The following is a 24384-nucleotide window of genomic DNA, read 5'->3' on the forward strand; positions in this document are numbered from 1 at the left end:
GCACTTTAACCATCTTAAAGTGTATAGTTCATTCAGTGGCATGAAGAACATTCACACTGTCATTCTCATCACTATCCATCACCCAAACCTTGTCTATCTTCTTCAACTGAAACTCTGCACCCATTAAACCCAGTAACTTCACATTCTCTCCTCCCTGGAGCCCCTGTAAAGCACTTCTAAATGTTATTTTACCACAAAGAGAAATGTTGACTTTGAGCTTGGTTTATAACCAAAGATGTAATTAGATGCAAGAGGGAGGTGTGGGAGGGTTGGAGGTAAATTCTGCACTGACTCTGTGGAGAAGACTGACTGAGCATGCAGAGTGGGGTGGGTGTGTGTGTGTGTGTCTTTAAAAGATTCTCCACCTCCCTGCCGGCCTCCTCACAGTTTGCCACTGGGGTGTGCAGCCTCCTGGTTGCCTCAGTCCATGCAGGGACCCAGCATGGGCACCTCCTTTGTAGTTCCAGGAGCAGTTTTGTTGTCATGGAGGCCACAGTGAATTGAGGAGTGTAAAGGTAGCTGTTTTTAGTCTCAAAGATCGGCCCAAAATATAGGCCGTTGCTCCTCTTCCGGAAAAGCCTGATTGGTAGGATTCTTCCAGTTCAGCAGACTTGCTTTATCTCTTTCCCTCACCAACTTCAAAACTAGAGCTCACCAAGATCCTGTGGAGGAAAACCTGCCAGGTCTATCATTTCTGACAAATGGCTGATCCTGGAGGTGGAGCTGTTTGCAATGGGACTCTTCACAGTCAGAGCGAGGACAGTCACAGTGAAAACTGCACAGAGAACGGGGCAGTGAGAGAAGCCCAGGTAAGAGTCCAGCCCTCCCCCTTGTTCTCAATGACCTGAACTTTTCAGTCTTCCTTGGCAAAGCTGTTTGAAGCTGTCCTAACTGAAAATCCTTTCCAGGAAGTGTTTTGTGTGTTTTGACTCTTCACTTTAGCTAATTTTAAACACTTGGCTACCAAAAAGTTTGGGCGTGGGTTAAGGAGGGAATTTCTTCTCTCTGAGAAAGAGGACACACAGAGACCCGAGAGCCTTAACCCTTCACGTGCACTCTTCGCAGCTAGACTTCTGTTTTCTCTCAAGCGTTTTGAGGAGCGTGATTCTGAAGGCTAAATCTCCCCAGCTAAACTTAAGTCCATCAAGAAATCACACCAGATTGCTTTCATCCTGCTTTGTAAGACAAAGAGGAAGTGAAAGTAAACACAGCTGAGATCCTGGTTGAGGGGGGTGAGTGGTGGACAGAGGATGGCTTCTCCTCTGGGACATGAGAAATGCTTCTCTGAAAGGGGACTGTATTTCATTGTTTACTGGAGCATTGTCATAGCTTCCAGCATGATTTGGGGCCAGAGTCTTTCTTTGAAACTTGACAACACAAGCATTCCTTTCTAAGACACTCCAGAAAGGGTGGCTTATTGTTACAGTCTGCAAACAGGCTGCAACTCAAAGGCTGCAAACCAAGCAACCTTTGAGTTGTTTTCAATCTTGATACTTTAAAAAAAAATTTGGCTCCTGCTGGGACACTATGTTTGATGGGAACTTACTGAGGAGGAGAGGAGGAAGAACCGAGAAATGTTGTCAGCTTGTTCAAATAGGCAGGCGGTCTGCTGGCCACTGGTAAACAGGCAGTCCCCACTTCTCACAGGATGCCCATGCCCTGGGCTCCATGCAGCCGGGGTCAGCTCACCTGCTCCAGGAGCAGATCGGCACAGCCACACAGGTAACTTCACTGGTGGACATGAGAACCTGGGCAGGGAACCCATATCGTCCTGTTTCATGCATCCATGCACAGAGAACCAGGGAAAGTCAGATTGTTCTAAGATCACAGGACAGGTGCAGCCTACTGGGGGCCAACCCAGGATTCAGTGGATAAAATCTGTGCATCCAGTGAAATGAAGAAGGTGACAGGGACTCTGCAACCTGGGTGGTGTGAGAAGATGCCGTGGTCTCCCAAATGTGTTCCCCTCTTAACAAAAGGCATTACCCTAGCCTTGGAAGTGTCCACCACAACCCTCAGGGCTGGCCTCTCCCAGCTGAGTATCCTGTGAAGAAAAAGCCATCAACTCTCAACATTCACATGAGGACAACCATGCTAATACCCACCACCTCTCCGTCACTGCCTCGAATCAGACCACTCCCACTCCAGATGCTCTTTTCCCCTTAAATGCCTGTAACACTGGCCCCCGGCCGACTCCCCCTCTGGACCACTCTGACCCTGACGGCTCTCATTTGGGTAGCGACGCTCTCAAAGCCATTCTCCTCTCTGTCTCCTTTATCTTGGTTTTGCAACTATCTTCCAGCATCTGAGTTAGAGGCTTGGCTAGCTGGTTACAAGCTCTCCTAAGTAAGGACAAAAACCAGGATTCTGAAGGCTCATTACTAAGTGCTCCTATAAGACTGTAAGTACCTCTGGACACTGAAGCTTCCCTAGGATCAGCAGGAAATATCAGCGCAGCTACTGCCTTTTCTGACGGTTCCTTCTGGAGGGCCATCCAGAGCCTGTTGGCTCAGATGTATTTATAGATATTACTAAGTTGAAATTGGCTTCCACTGGGAACCTCCATTATGGCTGAGAAAATATTTTCTGGAAAGATGAAACCCTGCTGTGTTTTCAGTGTAGTCAGACAGACAAAGACCTTTATTTCCCTCCAAGGATGTGGATGTAATTGTCTTTACTTTCATCGTCCTCAGTCACTGGTTTTAATTCATTTTGCTTTGAGGACTAGGTCTTGACTAAAAACCTCACAGTTTAAACCTAGTCATCTTAGAACACTCACTCTTGGAACCCAGCCACCATGTCTGAAGGAAGCCCAGGGTGCCCAGGAGAAGCCCAAGTAGAGAAACAAAGTTCCCTTGCTGTGCTCTTAGCTGAGATGCAGCGCCAGCTTGTGAGCTGTATGAGACAGCTAACTTAGAAATGGGTCTTCCAACCCGAGATCTCTCTGCTCTAATGGATACTCCATGGCGTAGAGATGACTTCTCCCCACTGAGCCCTGCTCAGCTTACAGATTCTTGAGTAAACAAATGATTTGTTGTTTTCAATATGGTGGTGGTTTGTTAAACAGAAATAAATAAGTGAACACATAGCTATTCTGCTTCATTAAAATGTTGAGAAAAATCATTTTGCAATCTCATCATAACTATTTTCAGAGCTGGAATTTACATTTTGAGGAAAGTTTATTTTGGCCATTATCTTGGCAAAGATGTGCTTTCCTGGGTTTTATATTTTTCTTTACTTTTAATTTGTGTTTTGCCTAAAGACTCTGTGATTAAGAAGAGTGTCTGGCTGATCTATGCAAATAAAATAAATACAAATATCTGCAATGCAAAAGCTCAGTTGTCTGAAGGCTGTCAAATCTGAAGTGTGATTATTCAGCCTTAGCAGGTCTAGAACGTGTTGTGTTGTCTATGGAGAAACAGGTGAAGCAACTTGTATGTGTTCAGGTTCAGATGTTTTAATTAAAAGAATAAATGTGTTTTGTTAATTAAAATGATAACTGTGTTTAGGTATATTTAATATCCGCCAATTATAAATTAATTATAGCTATTTTAAATTTATTTAAATATTATTTATACATTAATTTTACCTCTTTGTTTCTCTTTGAAAACTCTATTAGAGGTAGATTGACATTAACTCAATTACTATCAAGAAATTTATTTTGAAATGCACTAAATTTAATCTTTTTACTAAGTTTTTTCACCTCTGTTTCATTTGGCCTGAACTAATGTAGGTTTCCTGGAATTCTAAAATTTACCAAGCTGTAAATTCGTGTGAGAAGATAGATGTAGTTGGCACCATATTAGAAACAAAGTCATTGACCTGTTAATTCACAATTTATATTAAACATTTGAAAACAATTCAAACAAAAACTATTGAGCATATCTCTAAGTAGTATTCAAAAGTGTTCTACACAGTTTCCTTCATCTGTCACATTCAAGAGTTTTGCAACATTGAAGAGCATTTGATTACAGCAGAGGCTGAGATTACAAATGACTAGGACTCTGGCAGGGTCAGGTGTGGACAATAGGAAGTGGTAAGAATGGGTTTACCTGAACAAAGCTCATTGTCTCCTGAGGAAACACAGGTCTCATGTTGACAAATCTCATGATTTTCACAAGAGGCTGGAAATCCTGATGGGGTGGGAAGGGAGATAGACTCTCCTGATTTTTTAAGTATTTGCATCCTGTCCTTCAGAATTGCAATAATGTAGATTTCAGGGAGACATTGCTACCAGGCACTAATCTGTCACCTCTGAACTACAGGCAGAAAGGGTGAGAAGAATAAGAAGTCATAAGTAAGGTCCTATTTTCTCATACACATTTAGGAAAAATGATTCAAGGAATCTTGGATCTTCTTAATTCAGACTTATTTATATTTTTTAAAAGCAATAGATGGATGTAAGATATCTTCTTTTCCCTGAGTGGTTCTATGAACACTTGATCCTGGAGTGTGCAAGTCTGAGGAACAATTATGACCCAACACTTTTAATAGATTTCCCTGACTGGCCCTGATTTCAAATGTTAGGTGCCAAACTGTCAAAGAACCGACACTGTTTTACAGCTCAAACTTCATCTGGTAGCATTCATGTAGCTTGGTCACCATGATTGTTGTCCAGCTGTGGTACAACTGGGCCTTCAAAAGTTGCCCAGGAAAATGGCCACATACAAGTCATGACCCGTTACCCCCAAGTCACCCCTGACTGTTCTTCCTCTGCCATGTGGAGCTTGGCCTTTGGAAGTCAAGGGTCCTTTAAGAAGCTGGTAGACACTGTCACAGAAAAGTGAGTCTGTCTGTATTAGAAAATTTTCCATGTAGAGGGTTCATGTCTTCCCAGACTTTCTATGATCCCCAGGTTAAGAACCTCAGTTCTCACAACCCAGTTAGAAAAAACAGTAAATCAGCTTTTCCAGAGAAGATAAATTCATAATTTGATGTTCCAAGGAGAGAAACCGACACATAAGCCAAAGTGACTCAGACAACAAGCCCACGTGTGTTATCCATTTATTTAAAAATTGATATTAGAACTCTGCATTCCACTTTACATTCATAGTTCTTTTACTATAAAATTACTTTCATATCCTCCCTTAAAATCTTGAGTAAAACTGATCTCAACAGAAAGATGTATCTTTCCTGCTGACTTTTCACACCCCAGGGACCCTTCAGGATTTCCCAGGGAACTGCTTAAGGAAAAATGATATCCAGAAGACCACAGGCCTTGACATCAGCTAGAATTGGGTTTGAGTTTTAGTTTTGCCTCTTAATAGCTGTGCTGCATTGGGGAGGTAGCTTCATGTCTCTGAGCCATTCCTCACAAGGCAAGGGGAAGATTAAATGAATTGCATATGTAAGGCTCCCAATAGCTATCACATGTGGAGTAGAGACCCAATAAATGGCAGCTATTATCAATTAAAGTTAGCCTGCAGCTGCCTCTTCCTTCTCTACTGCTATTATACATGAGTGTTCAGGACAGTGCCTGGCATTTAATAGGCGCTAAGTAAGTGACAGTCTTAAAGCCTTGAATGCCCTCATCCAAAGATAGGTTCTCAATCCTCATTTTCCTTGGCCTGTCAACAGCACCTGACACAAGTCATCACTCCTCCTTCTTAAAGCACCTTCTTCTCTTGGCTGCCAGGTTATGACCTTCCTATATTTCTAGCTGTTCCTCTGCAGTTTCTATTCCTGGTTTTCCTCTTCTCCTTGACCTTTGAACAATGGAGTAACCCATTGTCAGTCCTTGTATCCTTCCTCTTTTCTAACTGCGTATCTTTCATGAAGATCTGACCTTGTGTCTTCACTATATGTATACGTGTGTGTATACATGTATCTTACATATAAAATATATACATGTATATACACATATATGTATATAATTTACAACTGCCTACTTGACCTTTTCACCTGAATGATCAAAAGCATCACCAGTTGAACACGTCCAAAACTGAGCTCCTGATACTGCCTCCCTCTGTCCCAAACCTGCTTCCCTTATAGCCTTTCCCATCTCAGTAAATGACACCTCTGTCCTTTCAGGGGCTCACACCAAGAACCTGGGCATGGTTCATGATTTCTCTCTTTCATTCTACAGTCAGTGTGTCAGCAACTCATGATCCCACTTTCAGGCACGTCCTAAATCTGACCACTCCTCACCTCCCCCACAGCAGCCACTGTGGTCTCAGCCACCACTACCTCTCACTTTGATTGTTATGGGAGCTTCATGCCTTTTCCTGGTGCACTGGTTATTCACTGCTGTATAACAATCCATCCCAGCTCAGAGTGGCATTAAACAACCACCACTTTGTTATGCTCATGGGTTCTGTTGGGCAGGAATTCAGAGCAGACCATGGGGCTGCTCTTCCCTATTCCATGGTATCTGGGGCCTCAGTTGGCTGGGCCTTGAATGGCTGGGCCAGGAAGATTTGCCTGCAAGATGGCTTCCTCACCCTTGTGTGTGGCACCCAGGCTGGGATGGGTGAGAAACAGGACAAGCCAGGACTGTGGACTGTGCGCCCCATGTGGCTTCTCCAGCAGGAAGGGCTCCTCGAGAGTTTCCTAGAAAATGAAGTGGAAATCTCATGGCCCTTTATAAGCTAGCCTCAGAGGTCAGCTTCATGTCCCTGCTCTATAGGTTGTAGCAGCCCCAGACAAGCCCATCAGCTTCAGGGGATGGAACCATCCCACATCCAAATGGGATGATTATTAAATAATCCATGGACATGTCTTTATATTGCCATACCCCACCTCCACCCCCACCTTGCCCTCCTCTAAGAGTCTCTCAACACAGCAGCTTCTGTGACCCTGCTGATATGACATCCCTATCTCACTCTTCTGCCCAAATCCTTCCCAAGTCTCCCATTTCACTCAGAGTAAAAGCTCAGATTCATACAATGGCCTCAGTTCCATGTGGCTTGGTCCTCTGACTCACCTTCTGCTGTTTCCAGGTGCTCCCTGTATTCCAGCCACACTAGGGCCCTCAGCCCTGCATCCTCCCACCTGAGGACTATGCACTTCTCTCATGTTTTCACTTCCCAGACTTCCCAGTGCCTGTGCCTCCCTCCTTTCAAGTCCTTACTCAGATGCTATCTTCTTTGTGAGACTAACTTCACAATCTGGTTGCTCCCTCTCCTGCTAGTTTCCTTTAGTATTTAATGCTGTCTACACACACACACACACACACACACACACTTATTTCCCATCTGTTGTCAGCCTCTGGCTCTAGATTGTGAGCCCCATCTGGGCAGAGATTTCTATCTTACCCACTGCTGAATCCCCAGAACCTAGACCAGAGTCTACATAGTTGCTCAATAATAGTTGTGGAATTAATAATACCCACATGTTCTTACTAATATATTGTTTGTAAGAATTCTGATTTCAACTTGTTTGTTGTTTAAATTGCCATTTGCTGTCCAGAGGCCTGGTTCTTTAAATGACTGGAAATGCCCTCATATGATAAAGGGGCTTCTTTGTAGACTTCAAAATGTATAACTTCTTAGTAAATAATATGGTAATGTAATTATTTAATAAGTTAATTATCAAATTATTTATCAATAATTTAATTATTCAGTGATTGAATTGATAAATTAAGTATTTAGCATTTTAATTAGTCAATAATTAATTTTTTCCTATACTTTGTTGGAATATATGATTAGTACTCACTGCCCTCCTTTTCAAAATCACTAAGTCACTAGATTATTTTGTGTGACCAGAAGCTACATGCTTTTATATTGATATCCAGATATTACAAATACTCCAAGCCTAGTATCAGGGCATGTGCTTTAAGCAAGTAGAACTTTTTTATGGAAATGAAAATGGAAATTAAATATTATTGATTTATCCCAATGATTCCACTACCTCTTAGCAGGAGAGAAAATGTGCCTGGGTTAGAGGGATAATGACTAATAACCCAGAGTATATAAACCTGTCATATGTTTGTAATGATATCCTGCATTCTCAGGGTTGAGTGTCCAAGAGAAGTCAGTATAATCTGTTTTCCCACCCATAACTCTGTATATGAGATGATTTTTAAAATTTTATTTAACAAACTTTTACATCACACTCTTTGCTAAGAAATTCATAAATACAAGCTTACTTGATCCTTACAAACTTAAGAATTTCATACTGTGACTATCCCCATTTTTCTATATGAGGCAACTGATCACACAAAAGTTAAGTCAGTTTGCCTAAGATTAAACTACTAGTTAGTAGTAGCAGTATTTCCCCAAATAAGAGCCACATGTAGGGAGCTTCCTTCTTTGCATATCTTAGAACACCATGTCAGAGAAATCAATATTATCATTAATGATTGCTGCCACACACAAGGTCCTACCATGTGTTTATGCTTTTTGAATTATTGTTATTTCTTACATGTTGTCTTCAAATTTCACATTCAAGGATCCAGGGTTCAAAGAGGTCAGATTATCACCCATGTGCCTGGCAAGTAATAAAAGGATTTTCTGACCCCTAATATCTTCTAAACTGTCAACACTTCTGCAGTCCTCTGTCCTAGTAAACTGAACCACCATATGGAGATCAGGAGTAGGGCCTCCTCTTTGCACTCCCTGGACTTGAATTCCAGCTTCACATGATAGCTCTGTGACCTTGGACAAGTGGCTCAAACTCTCTGTACCTTAGTTTCCTCATCTGGAAGATGAGGATAAAACTAGTGCCTTCCCAAGAGAGTCGTTGTAAGAATTAACTATGATCGTACATGCAAAGACTTAGAATGTCTTCTTAAAAACTTAACCAGTGCTTTGACCTTTTAACCTTCAGCATCAACTATAGATTACTATATCCAAGATCTTGTTGGACTCTCATAGCAATACTGTGAAGTAAACAGAATGAGTGCTATTGACCCATTTCAGAGATGAAAGAAACAGAACTCAGAAAAATATTGTGAACAAAGCCACACGGATGTTAGGGACTACCTTAGAATTCCATAGCCAGACAGCAAAGTGGATTTTACATGGTGCACCAGCTAGCAAACTTCATGCACATCTTTCTTTAAAAATCATTGACCTTTGTCTTTACACCTTTCTGTTATATAGCATGCGTATTCCTCAGAATCCCCTTCTGAGCCCTTGCTTATCCTCGACTTCATTTTCAAACACATGCCTCAAACGACATTGAGGACGTTGTAAGGTTTCTTCAGTCTTGCAACATGGTGTGTTTCTCATTCATCTACTCTGACAGTCCTAAATAAACTAAGCTCCAGATCGTGATCACTTGAACCTAGTTATTTGAAGCTAAACACTTGAATAATCATGGCAGAACTGAACTCAGATCTCAGGAAAACATGTTATCTCATTTTCTCAATCTTAGCATCACATTTCTCAATAGGCTACTGAGACTCACATGCCCAACATCTCAAAATGGCCAGTCCAGAGCAAGACACATCCCTATTTACTGCCAGTTTCTAGAGCCTCTACACAATTCTGCCTTTCACAGCACAGAACCAAAAACAAACCCCATAGGAGCCCCTGGTAGTAACATATTTTCCAAAACACACAAATAATTTGGGGCACCTGGGAAAATCCCACAACTGATGTACTTAGATTTGATTTGTTAGTTTATACAAGAGGAAGTGACATTTTCTCTAAGGAGCCATGCTTTCCATTGGTTAAGTCTTAGCAAGACCACTGAATCAGGTGCCTGCCGACTAAGACAGTTCTCCACAGAGTGGCCTGAGAAAATGATTTAATGGCTGAAGTAAATAGGTTTTGAATATCACTTTTCTTTTTTTAAGTGTAGTAGCAGTCTTTGTACCAATCAGATGACTAATGCCTCACACCCCTACATTATGTAGGGCTAATAAATTATGATGGATTAAAAAAAATGCTTGGAAATGCTAAATGTTAATTCAGAAGTACAGGTAAAAGCTAGTCAAGACTAGCCTTGCTCTGGGACAGGTTGCTTCTTTATTTTTTCCTGCATGATATGCCACATAAGAAAAATTAATCATGTAAATATAATCTGTGACCATGGATGTTATCAGAGCTTTGGGGGAAGCAAATAAACAAATTGTTCTGGTGTCATATTCTTTGGGAATTGGTTGTTTGGAGATAGTATGCTTATTTTTCCAAGGAGAAAAAGGTTTTCAAGAAGAATAAAATACACACCACCATCAATGAAAACCAAAGCTGCCTGACAGAGAAGCTATATACATTCAAGTAAGCATCATCTCTTTAAGGACACGTGGTCTTCAAAGACAAGCAAAAGCTCAACCATCCTAGTTTCGTAGGCTGCTCTTGACATGTATCTAGTATGAGCGGTTTTACAGGGTGACAGGCAGGGAAGAAGGGAGGGAGCCAAGGAGAGTAGGTCTGTACAACCGTGAGCCTGAACCTAATAAACACAGAGAGAAGGAAGGGCAACCGAATCCTTGGCAGGTTTCTCTCTTTCTGGGCAGGAAGGCTTTCTGCTTCTTTAGGTTATTGAATAGCAGGCTCTGTTTGGTCTAGCTTCAGGGGATGGAGAGTTTTTGGTTGAGGCCCAGGGATGGTAGGTAATTCAGCCTCATCAAGATGCAAGAAGAAATTGTTTCAGTTTGATGCCAAGAGGAAAAAAAAAAGAAAAACCTGTTTATAATCCAATTTCAAAAACCTAAGCTCAGCCAAGGGAGGCTCAGACCACATTTTGTGTGCTCCCAGAGCCCCACCCTTATTATAACTCCCCTGTGAGTCATCAGCTGCCTGGCATGGGGAGGAAATGCCACAGGACACACCTCACTTTGATGGCAAAGCCGGTCTCTCTGGCTGGTTCATCCTCATGCAGTTTAAGGGACACTTTCCTTTTGATTTTTGGTCATAGGTTCAGAATTTCAACATCCACGGGACTAGTTTACTTCATCAAATATTCTTCCACAATGGATACAAGAGAGACTTTAAAATGAGCAACCACAAATCAGTGAATCACTGTGAGTCATTAAATGCAGGCGCTCCCCAAAGATCTGTTCACGTGGCTTTGAAGGGGCCCTTTGGAAAACACATGTCTGATCAGGTTTTTCAGCCACCGTTTGCTTAAAACTCATCAATGGTTTCCCTTGTTGCTCAAGGCTGCAGTCCTGAGCTCGGTTTATGAGCTCTGCACAACCTCCCCAGCTTATTCTTCCATCTATTCATCAGGTATTTATGGGATGCCGACTCCATATTGGATGCTGTTCTAGGCACTAACAATGAACAAAGTGAATGGAGTTCCCCTTTTAAAACTGACATACAGCCATGCCTGTCCCCTCCCTATCCCTGCCAGCCAACCCCTCACCCCCGCCCCTTCCCTCCATTCCTCAGGTTCTTCCTTCTGCTGGAAACCCTGTGCCCAGTAAACTACCAACTATTCAGATCTTACTGTAAGCACCACCTTCTTTAGGGAGGCCTTTCTTTTTTCCTGAATGAGGTCAGATCCCACCCTACCCACTCCACAGCACCCTTATGTAGTCATCATTTCCCTTTATGTCAGTATTTGCTCTGCATCTATATGTCCATCTAGACCAGGGGTTGGTAAACTGTTTCCATACTGGGCCAGATAGTACATATTTTCAGCTCTGTTGGACACACAGTCTCTGTCGTGACTGCTTAGCTCTGCCGTTACAGCGTGAAAGCAGCAATAGATGAGACATAAACACATGGGTGTGACTATGTTCCAATCAAACTTATTTTTAAATAAAAGAGCAAAAGCAAGTCAGAGACCACATCTGGCTTGTGAGTCACAATGTGCTGACCTCAGAGCAATGGAACCTCCTGTGATGATGGAGATATTGTATAACTACCCCACCCAGTAAGGTAGGCTCATTGTCAAATGCATGAAACGTGGCTAGTGCTGTTGAGGGTCTAAGATCTCTAAATTTATTTAATTTGGATTATTTAAGTTTGAATGTAAGTAGCCATAGGAGACTAGGGATGACTGTATTGGACAGCTCACATAGAGACCATGAATGTCATGAGGTCAAGGGCTCTGTCCCTCTTGGTCACCATTGTGTCACCTGGACCTAACCCAGCAGCTGGCACAGAGTAGGTGTTCCATAGGTGTTTGCTGAGTGAATGAACAAATGTGTCTTATCTGCCCCACCTCCCACTTTAGCTTATGAGCCCCATAAGGATGGGAACCATAAGAGAAACCACCTGAATGACCCTTCCAATGTCCAGCACAGGTGCATGCACATGGTAGTCAGCCCTCCCACAGAGTACTGACAGCTACCAGTACCCAACCAGTAAAGAAGAGAGAGTGGCTATTTTATTTCTAAAATATGTTCCAATCTGTCATGTCTCAAAACTCTAACTTAATCCTTCTTTCTGCTTCAGCCCAGTGTTGTGGACTTCAGAAATTTAACTTAGTCCTGTCTTTTCCTGCTCTATAGCTTAGGGGAAAATGCTTAATGCCCTGTGTCTTATTAAGTGAAGATAATTCAAATCCTATTATAACTACCCACCGCCTAGCTCTTAGGAATATTCTGTAAATAAATGAGATCTTGGCCACAGGAGCTTTGAGCACTTCAGAGATAAGCACTGTTCTCACAAGAACTGAGAACATAGTAACTGAAGAAGGTAGTTAATCTCAGTGCTATTAAAACACTGATGCATTGTTTTCTTTAGTTTATCAGGATAACTTAAGAAAAGCTCTGTGTTCTTCAAATGACCCAGCTGGTTGTAAGATCAGAAGAATGCAGTCATCACAGGGTGATGAAAGACAACCAATTTGTCCCAAAGTTCAATTCTGTCCAATTGACTTTAGAACAACCCACCCCAACTGTCTTCCCAGGGAGGATCCTGGGGTCCTACAACTCTTTCTTCCCTGCATTTCTTTCACTGCTCTCTGAAACAGAAGGTCTGTTTCACCTTGCATAAAAGGCCTATTCAGTTCCAGCTGGCTCTCCACATCTCATCTCCAAGGAGGAAACACGGAAGTCCAGCCAGAAGTCCTTGTAAGGTCCTGTTCTTCTGATTTCCACCCACAAACAAATGCCCATGCTGTCCTGAAAGGCCCTCACCTGTCCCCTCCACGCTTCCCAGTCTTGGCTCACTCTCTCTCATTCACTTATTCCTACAGCAGATTTTCATTAGACACACTGCTGGGGACTCATTTAGATCCCTCCAAGCAATTTTGCCTTTTCTGTAAACCTTCACTCTCAACCTGGGTGTATCTGTGGAAGTCTGGGACTCTCTTCTTGGGCTGCCCTGGCTTACTAGCTGACTTCTCAGGTGATGAAGGGGAAAGAAAAGACAATGGGAAAACAACCTGGCATCTCAAGAACAGAACTGGGGCATCACTAGAAAGAAAGTTTGGAGTAGCTAATACATAAAGAACTTGTCCCCTCAGAAAATTCCATGTTTCTAATCTGTCTTTCTCTCTCTTTGACTTCTGTGGTCACTGAAGCCTAAATCTTGTAATGTGCTTTTCTTTTTTTTTTTCTTTCATGCACCACCTAACACAGAGAGATGCTCAATAAATCAAAAAATGAGTCTTTGACTCAGTTGATTTCCTGGCAAAAACTTCCGCAGATTGATCGATTGATTGACTTATTGATTAAATATCTCATTCCATTTTTTTTAACTGATGTATAGTTGATTTACAATGTTATGTTAGTTTCAGGTCTACAACATAGTGATTCAAAATTTTTATAGATTATACTCCATTTAAGTTTATTAAACAATATTGGTTATATTCCCTGTGCTCTACACTACATCCTCTTATCTTACTTATATTATACCTAGTAGTTTGTACCCCTTTCTTAAACACCTTCCTCTAACTTGCCCCTCCCTACTGATAATCACTATTTTTTTCTCTTATTTCTGAATCTATTTCTGTTTTGTTATATTCATTTGTTGTATTTTTTTTGGACTAAAGAGAGAATATACAGTATTTATCTTTCTCTGTCTGATATACTTCCCTAAACATATTGTCCTCAAGTTCCATCCATATCGTTGCAAATGACAAAATTTCATTCTTTTTTATGGCTGAGTATTATTCCATTGTATATATGTATACATATATATCTTTTTTAACATTATTTATTGATGTATAATCATTTTACAATGTTGTGTCAAATTCCAGTGTAGAGCACAATTTTTCAGTTACACATGAACATATATATATTCATTGTCACATTTTTTTCCTCTGTGAGCTACCATAAGATCTTGTGTATATTTCCCTGTGCTGTACAGTATAATCTTGTCTATCCATTCTACAATTTTGAAATCCCATCTATCCCTTCCCAACCTCCACCCCCTTGGAAACCACAAGTTTGTATTCTATGTCTATGAGTCTCTTTCTGTTTTGTATTTATGTTTTGTTTGTTTGTTTTTGTGGTTTTTTTTTTTTTTTTAGATTCCACATATGAGTGATCTCATGTGGTATTTTTCTTTCTCTTTCTGGCTTACTTCACTTAGAATGACATTCTCCAGGAGCATCCATGTTGCTGCAAATGGCATTATGTTGTCAATTTTTTATGGCTGAGTAGTATTCCACTGTATACATATACCACTTCTTCTTTATCAGGTCATCCATTGATGGACATTTAGGCTGTCTCCATGTCTTAGCTATTGTAAATAGTGCTGCTATGAATATTGGGGTACAGGTGTCATCCTGAAGTGGGGTTCCTTCTAGATATATGCCCAGGAGTGGGATTCCTGGGTCATATGGTAAGTTTATTCCTAGTCTTTTGAAGAATCTCCATACTGTTTTCCACAGTGGCTGCACCAAACTGCATTCCCACCAGCAGTGTAGGAGGGTTCCCTTTTCTCCACAGCCTCTCCAGCATTTGTCATTTGTGGATTTTTGAATGATGGCTGTTCTGCCTGGTGTGAGGTGATACCTCATTGTAGTTTTGATTTGCATTTCTCTGATAATTAGTGATATTGAGCATTTTTTCATGTGCCTATTGATCATTTGTATGTCTTCCTTGGAGAACTGCTTGTTTAGGTCTTTTGCTTATTTTTGGATTGGGTTGTTTGGTTGTTTCTTATTAAGTGGTATGAGCTGCTTATATATTCTGGGAATCAAGCCTTTGTAGGTTTCATTTGCAAAAATTTTCTCCCATTCCTTAGGTTGTCTTTTTATTTTACTTATGGTTTCCTTTGCTGTGCAGAAGCTTGTAAGTTTCACTAGGTCCCATTTGTTTATTCTTGCTTTGATTTCTATTGCTTGAGAAGACTGTTCTAGGAGAACATTTTTGAGATGTATGTCAGATACTCTTTTGCCTGTATTTTCTTCTAGGAGATTTATTGTATCTTGTCTTATGTTTAAGTCTTTGATCCATTTTGAGTTGATTTTTGTGTATGGTGTAAGGGAGTGTTCTAGCTTCATTGCTTTACATGCTGCTGTCCAGTTTTCCCAACACCATTTGCTGAAGAGACTGTCTTTATTCCATTGTATATTCTTGCCTCCTTTGTCGAAGATGAGTTGACCAAAAGTTTGTGGGTTCATTTCTGGGTTCTCTATTCTGTTCCATTGGTCTATATGTCTGTTTTTGTACCAATAGCATGCTGTCTTGATGACTGTAGCTCTGTAGTGTAGTCTTAAGTCTTGGAGAGTTATTCCTCCAGCCTCTTTCTTTCTCTTCAGTAATGCTTTGGCAATTTTAGGTCTTTGAATGGTTCTGTATAAATTTTATTATGATTTGTTCTAGTTCTGTGAAATATGTCCTGGGAAATTTGATGGGGATTGCATTAAATCTGTAGATTGCCTTGGGCAGTGTGACCATTTTAACAATATTGATTCTTCCAATCCAAGAACATGGAATATCTTTCCATTTTTTAAAGTCTTCTTTAATTTCCTTCATCAATGGTTTATAGTTTTCTGGGTATAATTCTTTCACCTCCTTGGATAGATTTATTCCTAGGTATTTTATTACTTTGGGTGCTATTTTAAAGGGGATTGTCTCTTTACTTTCTTTTTCTGTTGATTCATCATTAGTGTAAAGAAATGCATCTGATTTTTGAATGTTAATCTTGTAACCTGCTACCTTGCTGAATTCTTCGATCAGCTCTAGTAGTTTTTGTGTGGACCTTTTTAGGGTTTTCTATATATAGTAACATGACGTTGGCATATAGTGACACTTTTACTTCTTCTTTTCCAATTTGGATCCCTTTTATTTCTCTCTCTTGCCTGATTGCTGTGGCTAGGATTTCCAGGACTATGTTGAATAGGAGTGGTGATAGTGGGCAGCCTTGTCTTGTCCCAGGTTTTAGTGGGAAGCTTTTGAGCTTTTCACCATTGAGTACTATGCTGGCTGTAGGTTTGTCATATATAGCTTTTATGATGTTGAGATATGTTCCCTCTATACCCACTTTGGTGAGAGTTTTTATCATAAATGGGTGTTGAATTTTTTCAAATGCTTTTTCTGCATCTAATAAGATGATCATGTGGTTTTTGTCCTTTCTCTTGTTGATGTGATGTATTGCATTGATTGATTTGCATATTTTGAACCACCCTTGTGTCCCTGGGATGAACCCTACTTGGTTATGATGTATGATTTTTTTGTGTGTGTTGTTGGATTCTATTTGCTAATATTTTGGTGAGCATTTTTCATCTGTGTTCACCAGTGATATTGGCCTATAATTCTCTCTTTTGGTAGTGTCTTTGCTTAGTTTTGGTATCAGGGTGATGGTGGCTTCATAGAATGAGTTTGGGAGTATTCTCTCCTTTTTAATCTTCTAGAAGAGTTTGAGAAAGACTGGTATGAGTTCTTTGTATGTTTAGTATAATTCCCCAGTGAAGCCGTCTGGTTCTGGACTTTTTATTGCTATTTCGATTTCATTTCTAGTGATCAGTTTTTCAAGTGGTCAGTTTCTTCTTGATTCAGTCTTGGTGGACTGGATGTTTCCAGAAACTTGTCCATCTCCTCTAGGTTATCTAGTTTGGTTCCATATAGTTTTTCATAATATTCTTGTATGATATTCTGTATTTCTATTTTAATTGTTGTAATTTTTCCATTTTCCTTTCTTATTTTGCTTATTTTTGCTCTCCCTTATTTCTTCTTTGTGAGTTTGGCCAGAAGTTTGTTGATTTCATTTACTTTTTCAAAAAAACAGCTTTTGGTTTGATTGATTTTTTCTATTTTTTTTTAATCTCTATTTTATTTATTTCCTCCCTGATCTTTATAATTTCCTTCCTTCTGCTGCCTTTTGGGTTTTTTTGTTCTTCTTTTTGTAGTTCTTTTAGTTGGTGTGTTAAATTGTTTATTTGAGATTGTTCTTTTTTGAGGAAGGCCTGTATTGCTATAAACTTCCCTCTTAGCACGGCCTTTGCTGTGTCCCATAAATTTTGTGTGGTTTTGCTTTCATCTTCTTTTGTCTCAAGGTATTTTTTAATTTAAGCTTTGATTTCCTCATTGACCTATTGGTTTTTTAATAGCATATTGTTTAATCTCCATGCTTTCCTTTTGTTCTCCTTTGTTTCTCTGTTTTTGATTTCTAGTTTCATGGCATTGTGGTCAGTAAAGATGCTTGAGATAATTTCTATCTTCTTAAAATTGTTGACATTTCTTTTCTGCCCAAGTACATGATCAGTCCTAGAAAATGTTCCATGTGCACTTGAAAAGAATGTATAACTTACTTTTGGGGGGTGTAATGCTCTGAAAATATCCACAAAATCTAATTTTTCTATTGTATTATTTAATTTCTCTGTTGCTTTATTTATTTTCTGTCTGGAAGATCTGTCTAGTGATGCTAATGCGGTTTTAAAATCTCCAGCTATGATTGTATTCCCATCAACATCCCCCTTTATCTCTGTTAGTTATTGTTTTACGTATTTTGGTGCTCCTACATTGGGAGCATATATATTAACAAGTGTAATATCCTCATCTTGTATCACTCCTTTAATCATTATAAAATGTCCTTCTTTATATTTCTTTATGGCTTTTGTTTTAAAGTCTATTTTGTCTGAAATCTTCTGCAACACCTGCTTTTTTGGCTTTTCCATTTGCATGGAATATCCTTTTCCATCCTTTCACTCTCAATCTATATGTTTCCTTCTCCCTAACATGGGTCTTTTATATGCAGCATATTGAAGGTTCTTGCTATATTATCCAGTCTGCCACTCTGTGTCTTTTGACTGGAGCATTTAGTCCATTAACGTTTACAGTAAATAATGATAGATGTGTGTGTATTGCCATTTTGAACTTATCTTTGCAGTTGATTTGGTATTTCGTCTTTGTTCCTTTCTTCTTCCTTTTGTGGTTTGGTAATTTTCCTTTGTATTATCATGGATTTGAATTAGTTTTTGTGACACCTTTGTAAGTTTTTGGCTTGTGGTTACCCTTTTTTGTAAGTCCAAGTAACATGATCTCAAACCCATCCTACTGAGAACAAAAACATTTTAAGTGAAAAAAAAAATTCTATATTTTCCTGTCTCCCTCTCCCACTCTCAATGATTTGTATGTCTTCTTTTATAATTTTGCGTTTACTTTATTTGTAATTCATGAGTTATCACCTTTCCAGTTATGAGTTCTTCATTTCTGTAGCATCCTGCTTCTTTTCTGTTTAGAGTAGAACTTTTAATATTTCTTTTACCATGGGTTTAGTGTTGCTAAACTCTTTTAGTTTTTGCTTGTCTGTGAAATTCTTTATCTCTCCTTCTATCCTAAAGGTTAGCCTTGCTGGATATGGAATCCAAGGTTGCATCTTTTTTCATTCAGGACTTTGAATATATCTTGCCACTCCCTTCTGGCCTATAGTGTTTGTGTAGAGAAATCAGCTGAGAGCCTTCTGGGGGTTCCTTTGTAACTCACTCTTTGCTTTTCTCTTGCTGCCTGTAGGATCATTTCTTTATCCTTGATTCTGGCCATCTTGATTATGATATGACTTGGTGTGGTTCTGTTTGGGTTCTTTCTGTTTGGGACCCTTTGAACTTCCTGTACTTGGATATCTGATTCCTTCTTTAAGTTTGGGAAGTTTTCAGTCATGATTTCTTCAAATATCTTTTCAATTCCCTTTGATCTTTCTTCCCCTTCTGGGACCACTATTATGCAATGATTGGCATGCTTTATATTATCCCGTAGGTCCCTTATGTTGCTTTCATTTGCTTTTGTTTGTTTATCTTGCAGTTGTTCTGATTGAGGGCTTTCTGTGTCCTGTCTTCTAGGTCACTAATTCATTCCTCTGCATTATCTAGTCTGCTTTGCACAGCCTTTAGATCCATTCTTATCTCAGCCAATAAGTTTACCAATTCTACTTGGGTCTTCTTTATAGCTTTGATTTCATTTTTGACATATTTTATATCTCTAAACACTATCTCTTTTAGTTCCTTCAATAATTTGATCACTCCTTTTTTGAAACCTTGATCTAGAAGGCTATTGATGTCTATTTCATTGATCATTCTTTTAGGGGATTTCTCTTGTTCTTTTAATTGGGAATGGTTTCTCTGCTTCTTCATCTTGCTCATATCTCTCTGGCACTGTGGCTTATGTATTATCAGTTATCTATTGTGGTCCTTAAAGAAGTTTATTTATTTATCTATCTAATGCCTATGTAGGAATAAAACTTAAAAAAAAAAAAAAAGGAGAGAGAAAAAGAGAATTTTAAAAGAAGGGAGAAAAAGGTTTGAAAACAATGTATAATCAATTATAGAAGCGCAATTTGAATCAGACTAGCATTCGAGTTGAGACATCTTTTTTAAAAACCCTTAAAAAAAAAAGGAAAAAGATCAGAAAACGATATTTGAAACCTATTTATAATCAATAACAAGAGATCAAAACCAAAAGAAATGAAAATGAAATCAGGTGGATTCTTTTAAAATAATAATAATATAACTACTTTAAAAGAAAAATTTAAAAAGCAGTTAAAACTAGAAGCATATACAATTGTTTAGAAAGTAGAAATTAAAAAGGTAATAGAAAATAGAACAGGTAAAAAAGATAAAACAGAGAATTTTAAGAGAAGGAAGAAAAGTTTTGAAAACAATGTATAATCAATTATAGAAGAGAAATTTGAATCAGACTAGCATTCATGTTGAGACATATTTTTAAAAACCCTTTAAAAAAAGGAAAAATGATTAAAAAAATGATATTTGAAGCCTATTTATAATCAATAACAGGAGATCAAACCCAAAAGAAATTAAAATGAAATCAGGTGGATTTAAAAAAAAATAATATAATTACTTTAAAAGAAAAATTTAAAAGGAATTAAAACTAGAAGCACACAAAATTGTTTAGAAAGTAGAAGTTAAAATGTAATAAAAAATAGAACAGATAAAAAAAGATATGATAAAGAGAATTTTGAAAAAGGGGAGAAAAAAAGGTTTGAAAACTAAAATGAGTAATTGAAGAGCAAGTTGAAGCAGAATAGCAATCGGGTTGAAACATCTCTTAAAAACCTTTAAAAAAAGGTGAAAAGAGGAAAGAAAATATATTTGAAACCTGTGTATAATCAATAACAGGAGATCAATACCAAGAGAGATAAAAATGACATGACGCGGATTTTTTAAAATAATATTATTTTAAAAGAAAAATTTAAAAGGTATTAAAACTGGGAGGATATATAATTGTTTGAAAAGTAAAAATTAAAAAGGTAATAGAAAATACAACAGGTAAAAACAGATTAAAAAAAAAAAAAAGGTGTGTAGGGAGTGTTCTCCTGGAGACAGTGTGCTCTTAATGAGAAATCTTTCTGTCTTTGCCCTGTTTCGCAAACTCAGCTTGCTTTTTCCAGAGGCCCTCCGTTGGCGCCCTCATCTATGCTGCTCCCAGTGCCTGTCAGCAAGCAGATCGTGCCTCCTTCCAGTACAGCATTCCTGCCACAAAGGCAGGGGGCCACACGCTGTCTCCTGGCGCCAGTCGCTCCATGGCTCTGTGCTGCTGCGTGCTCTGCCTCGGGGCAGGAGGCCACCCACCGTCTCCTGGAACAGGTCACTCAGCAGCTCCACGGCCGCCCTGCACTCTGCCCGGGGTCGGCGCTCCGCAGGCGGGCCCTGGGAAGACCTCGGAAGAGCCCCGCCCACGCTCTGTGTCCAAACTCAGCTCCTTGTTTGTCCTGGCCGCGCGAACTTTGCGAGGCACCAGGGTGGAAGGATCCTAACTGACTCAGGCTGCAAACAAGTTGCTGTCTGTCCTTTGAGGCTGCTGAGCCCCTAGGCATGGATTCAGGTTTCGCCCCCGTCCCCACCAGGGTGCCAAGCGCTGGAGGATATGGCTGCCGAACCTGAGCCCCGCCTCTCCTCGCTGAAAACCTTCCTTGGGCTTTCAGAGATGGGTATGCACCTTTTCCCCCAGGGCACATCAGCCGTGCTGTTTTATGGAGGGCCCAGGTTGTTCTGCCCTGTGCACACACTCATCCATGTTGCGCAGCCCCCTGCAGTCCCCCAGGGCTGCCTCATTGCAGCCCTCCTGGTCCTTTGCCTGGCTCGGGCAGCTTGTCCTGGCCCCCAGCTCCCGGTTCGGGTATCGGGCTGGGTGTCGCAGGGACCCTCTGTGCCCACTTAACTTAGTTCTGTAGGTCAAGGGCTGCTCCGTACAGATCTGAGCCTCAGAGGCTCCCCCTCCGTCCTGCTGGCCTCTCCTTTGGAGAAGGGGAGACCCAGCGAGCGAACTAGCGTCAGTCCTCCTTTGCCGCTCCCTCCCCACGGGACTGGTCCCAAACTGTTTTGCCTTTTCGTCTTTCTTTTTTTCCTTTCTCCTACCAGATTTTTGGCGTCTTTGTCTTTTGAAGAAGACAATGTTCTGTAGGAGTTCTGCAGGTACTCTGGTTGGCTGAGTGGGTCCGTGGATGTGAGTCTCAGTGTATCTATGGGAGAGGGTGAGCCACAAGCATTCTATTACTCCGCCATCTTGGCCTCGTCCCTACATATATATCTTTATCCAGTCATTTGTCGATGGACACCTAGGTTGCCTCCATGTCTTGTTTATTGTCTATTGCTATGAACATTGGGGTGCATATGTTTTCAAATTAGTGTTTTCATTTTCTTTGGATATTTACCCAGGAGTGGAACTGCTGGATCATGTGATTGTTCTATTTTTAATATTTTGAGGAACCTCCATACTGTTTTCCATAATGGCTGCACCAATTTACATTCCCACATTTAAATTTGAATTTTGGCCCACCCAGACTGGTCCTGATACAAACTGTTCCTTGGGGAGGTAACTCAGTTCTCAGACTTCTTCCAAATGCTTCTAAACAAGGGTTAGATATGAAAGAATTTGAATGCAATTCCTGTAGTACAAATTCATTAAGGTAATACCAGATGTCATAATAAATGAGCCACCAAATCACAATGGTGTAATCCAATTGAAGTTTATTCCTCACTCATATTCAGTCTAATTGGCAGTGATAGGAAGTTGGAGGGGGAGATGATGAGGACTCTGTTCCACATGGTAATTCAGGGAACAAGGTTGGTGAAATCTCTGGACACTATACTGTGTGGCTTCCAAGGTCACCTTGGCCATCAGAATTCAGATGGCAACAGGGGAAAGAGAGAAACAGATGGATCAGGAGAGAGGCTTTTGTGGGCCAGGCATGGAAATGGCACATTTCAGTTTTACCAACTTCACGTTGGTCCAAACTCAATCAAGTGGTCACACTTGTCTGCAAGGGATGTGGGGAGTGTAGTCCAGCTTGTGAGAAAGAGGGGAGGGAAATGGTTTGATGCACAGCCAGCCTTTGCCACACTGGACAATGTTGTTAAAATATTTGAGATATATGAAATGCCTGAGATATAATAAGAGATTTTTTTTTTTGCAAATGATTCTTTATTTTCCACCCTTTTGTTAAATAACTTGTCTTTTAAAAATACTATTGTAGTAAAATGTGTTGAGTGTTATAATGGTGTTATGCAGTGAGAATATATAGCTGAGATCTTTTTAGGAAATGAAGCCAGAGCTGAGTCTTAAACAGGAGCTATTAGGCAGACGAAGGGTGTCCAAGTGTTGTGTAGAGATGAGGGGGAGGGGGCAGCAGAGAACACTTGGAAAAAGGAGTAGAAACTGAGGAAGTTGTAGGAAAGTGGCAACATGAGAGGCTTGGAGGGGATAAAAATCATGGTGTGAAATTAAAACAACTCAACTATTTGTGATAAGATGGTATAAGTTAGAGTAGCCTGAGACATATGAGTTTCACAAAGCTTTTTTTAAACTTTTTTTTATTGAGTTATAGTCAGTTTACAATGTTGTGTCAATTTCCAGCATGGATAACAATTTTTCACTTATACCTAATTAAACTTACAAGCTTCTGGACAGCAAAGGAAACCATGAACAAAACAAAATGACAACCTATGGAATGGTACAAAGCATTTTTAAACACATATTTATAAAAGATACGATGACACAAGGCTGAGATTAAAGTACGCATTTGTTAAAATCACCAACAACTTTAAGACATTAAGTACTGTTCCAACTAAGGTAGAACCACGTCCTCTCATCATTCTTGTGTCATTCTACTTGCATGAGACTGGGTGCTACATCATTTATGTAACTTTAGCCAGATCTGATTGACATTCCAAAGTATTTTAGAAGAGAAATAAATGGTAACTTTGAAATCAATAAGACTCTCAAATGTTTTAGAGTAAAAGTAGAGGATTCTACTGAGGAAAAAAGCATTTTGAATTTTATCTGCCATTGGGAATGAAAATTATATACATGTGTGTGTTTATATATATAGTTTATACACACACACACAATAAGGAATGCATACTTATCAGTCAGAACAGGGTGCTCATTAGCCAATAAGAATGGATGCTAAGAACGAACAACTGAGATGAATATATTGATGTGTATGAGATGAATATCAGTCTCCCCCCCCCCCACAGTCTCATCTAGTCTACAGTTCTTGTTACCCCCTTGACTGGGGATGAGAGCTGGTCTGAAGGGATACTTTAGGCTACAAATAGTAGTGGAAGATTCAAATATAGGTAGATTAAAAAGATTTTGTTATTCTCACATAATAAGAGCCTAGAGTTGGGAAGGGTCTAGATTTGGGTGGTCTCTGGATTGGTTGATTCACTGACTTAACAGTGTCTTTAAGGTCCTCAGGGCTTTCCACCTCTTTTTTCTACCATCTTTTATGCATAAATAAATATCTTCCCTTTGTGGCCAAAAATAGTTGCTTCAATTCCAAATGTCCCAAGCAGACACAACAATGTAAGTCTAGAGAAGAACAGAGCATTTTTTTGCATCCAGTTTTTTTCTTAAGTAAAGCCTGTCTCAAAATTCACCCAAAGGACTTTCTCTCAGTTCCCATTGGCTAGCACTGGTCCACATGTCTAAACCAGTCACTGGCAAGAACCACTATGGCTAGCTTGGACTAATCATGCTTTACCTTCTGAAGCAGGGTCAGGGTTACTAAGGCTCTTCCAGTAATAAATAAGGAGTGTGTGTTTGTAAGGTAGGCAACCAACAGTGTCTGTGTAACAAACCCCACTAGATGAGATTTGAAAGGAAAGTTTATAGTCCTTGCACACACTTGTACTCAA

General features: G+C 39.9%; 1 protein-coding gene across 1 annotated transcript in view; it reads left to right on the top strand.

The window, feature by feature from the left end:
• The first annotated feature begins 372 nt into the window (after nucleotides 1–372).
• SPTLC3 (serine palmitoyltransferase long chain base subunit 3) overlaps nucleotides 373–24384 on the top strand; it is a 136297-nt gene continuing 112285 nt past the window's right edge. Inside the window, exon 1 of the mRNA XM_032461815.1 lies at nucleotides 373–809. Within this exon, the coding sequence (XP_032317706.1) occupies nucleotides 702–809 (108 nt within the window). The 5' untranslated portion in view covers nucleotides 373–701. The remainder of the gene's footprint in view (nucleotides 810–24384) is intronic.

This window comes from Camelus ferus, chromosome 19 (genome assembly GCF_009834535.1).
Source record: "Camelus ferus isolate YT-003-E chromosome 19, BCGSAC_Cfer_1.0, whole genome shotgun sequence".
Taxonomy (NCBI): domain Eukaryota; kingdom Metazoa; phylum Chordata; class Mammalia; order Artiodactyla; family Camelidae; genus Camelus; species Camelus ferus.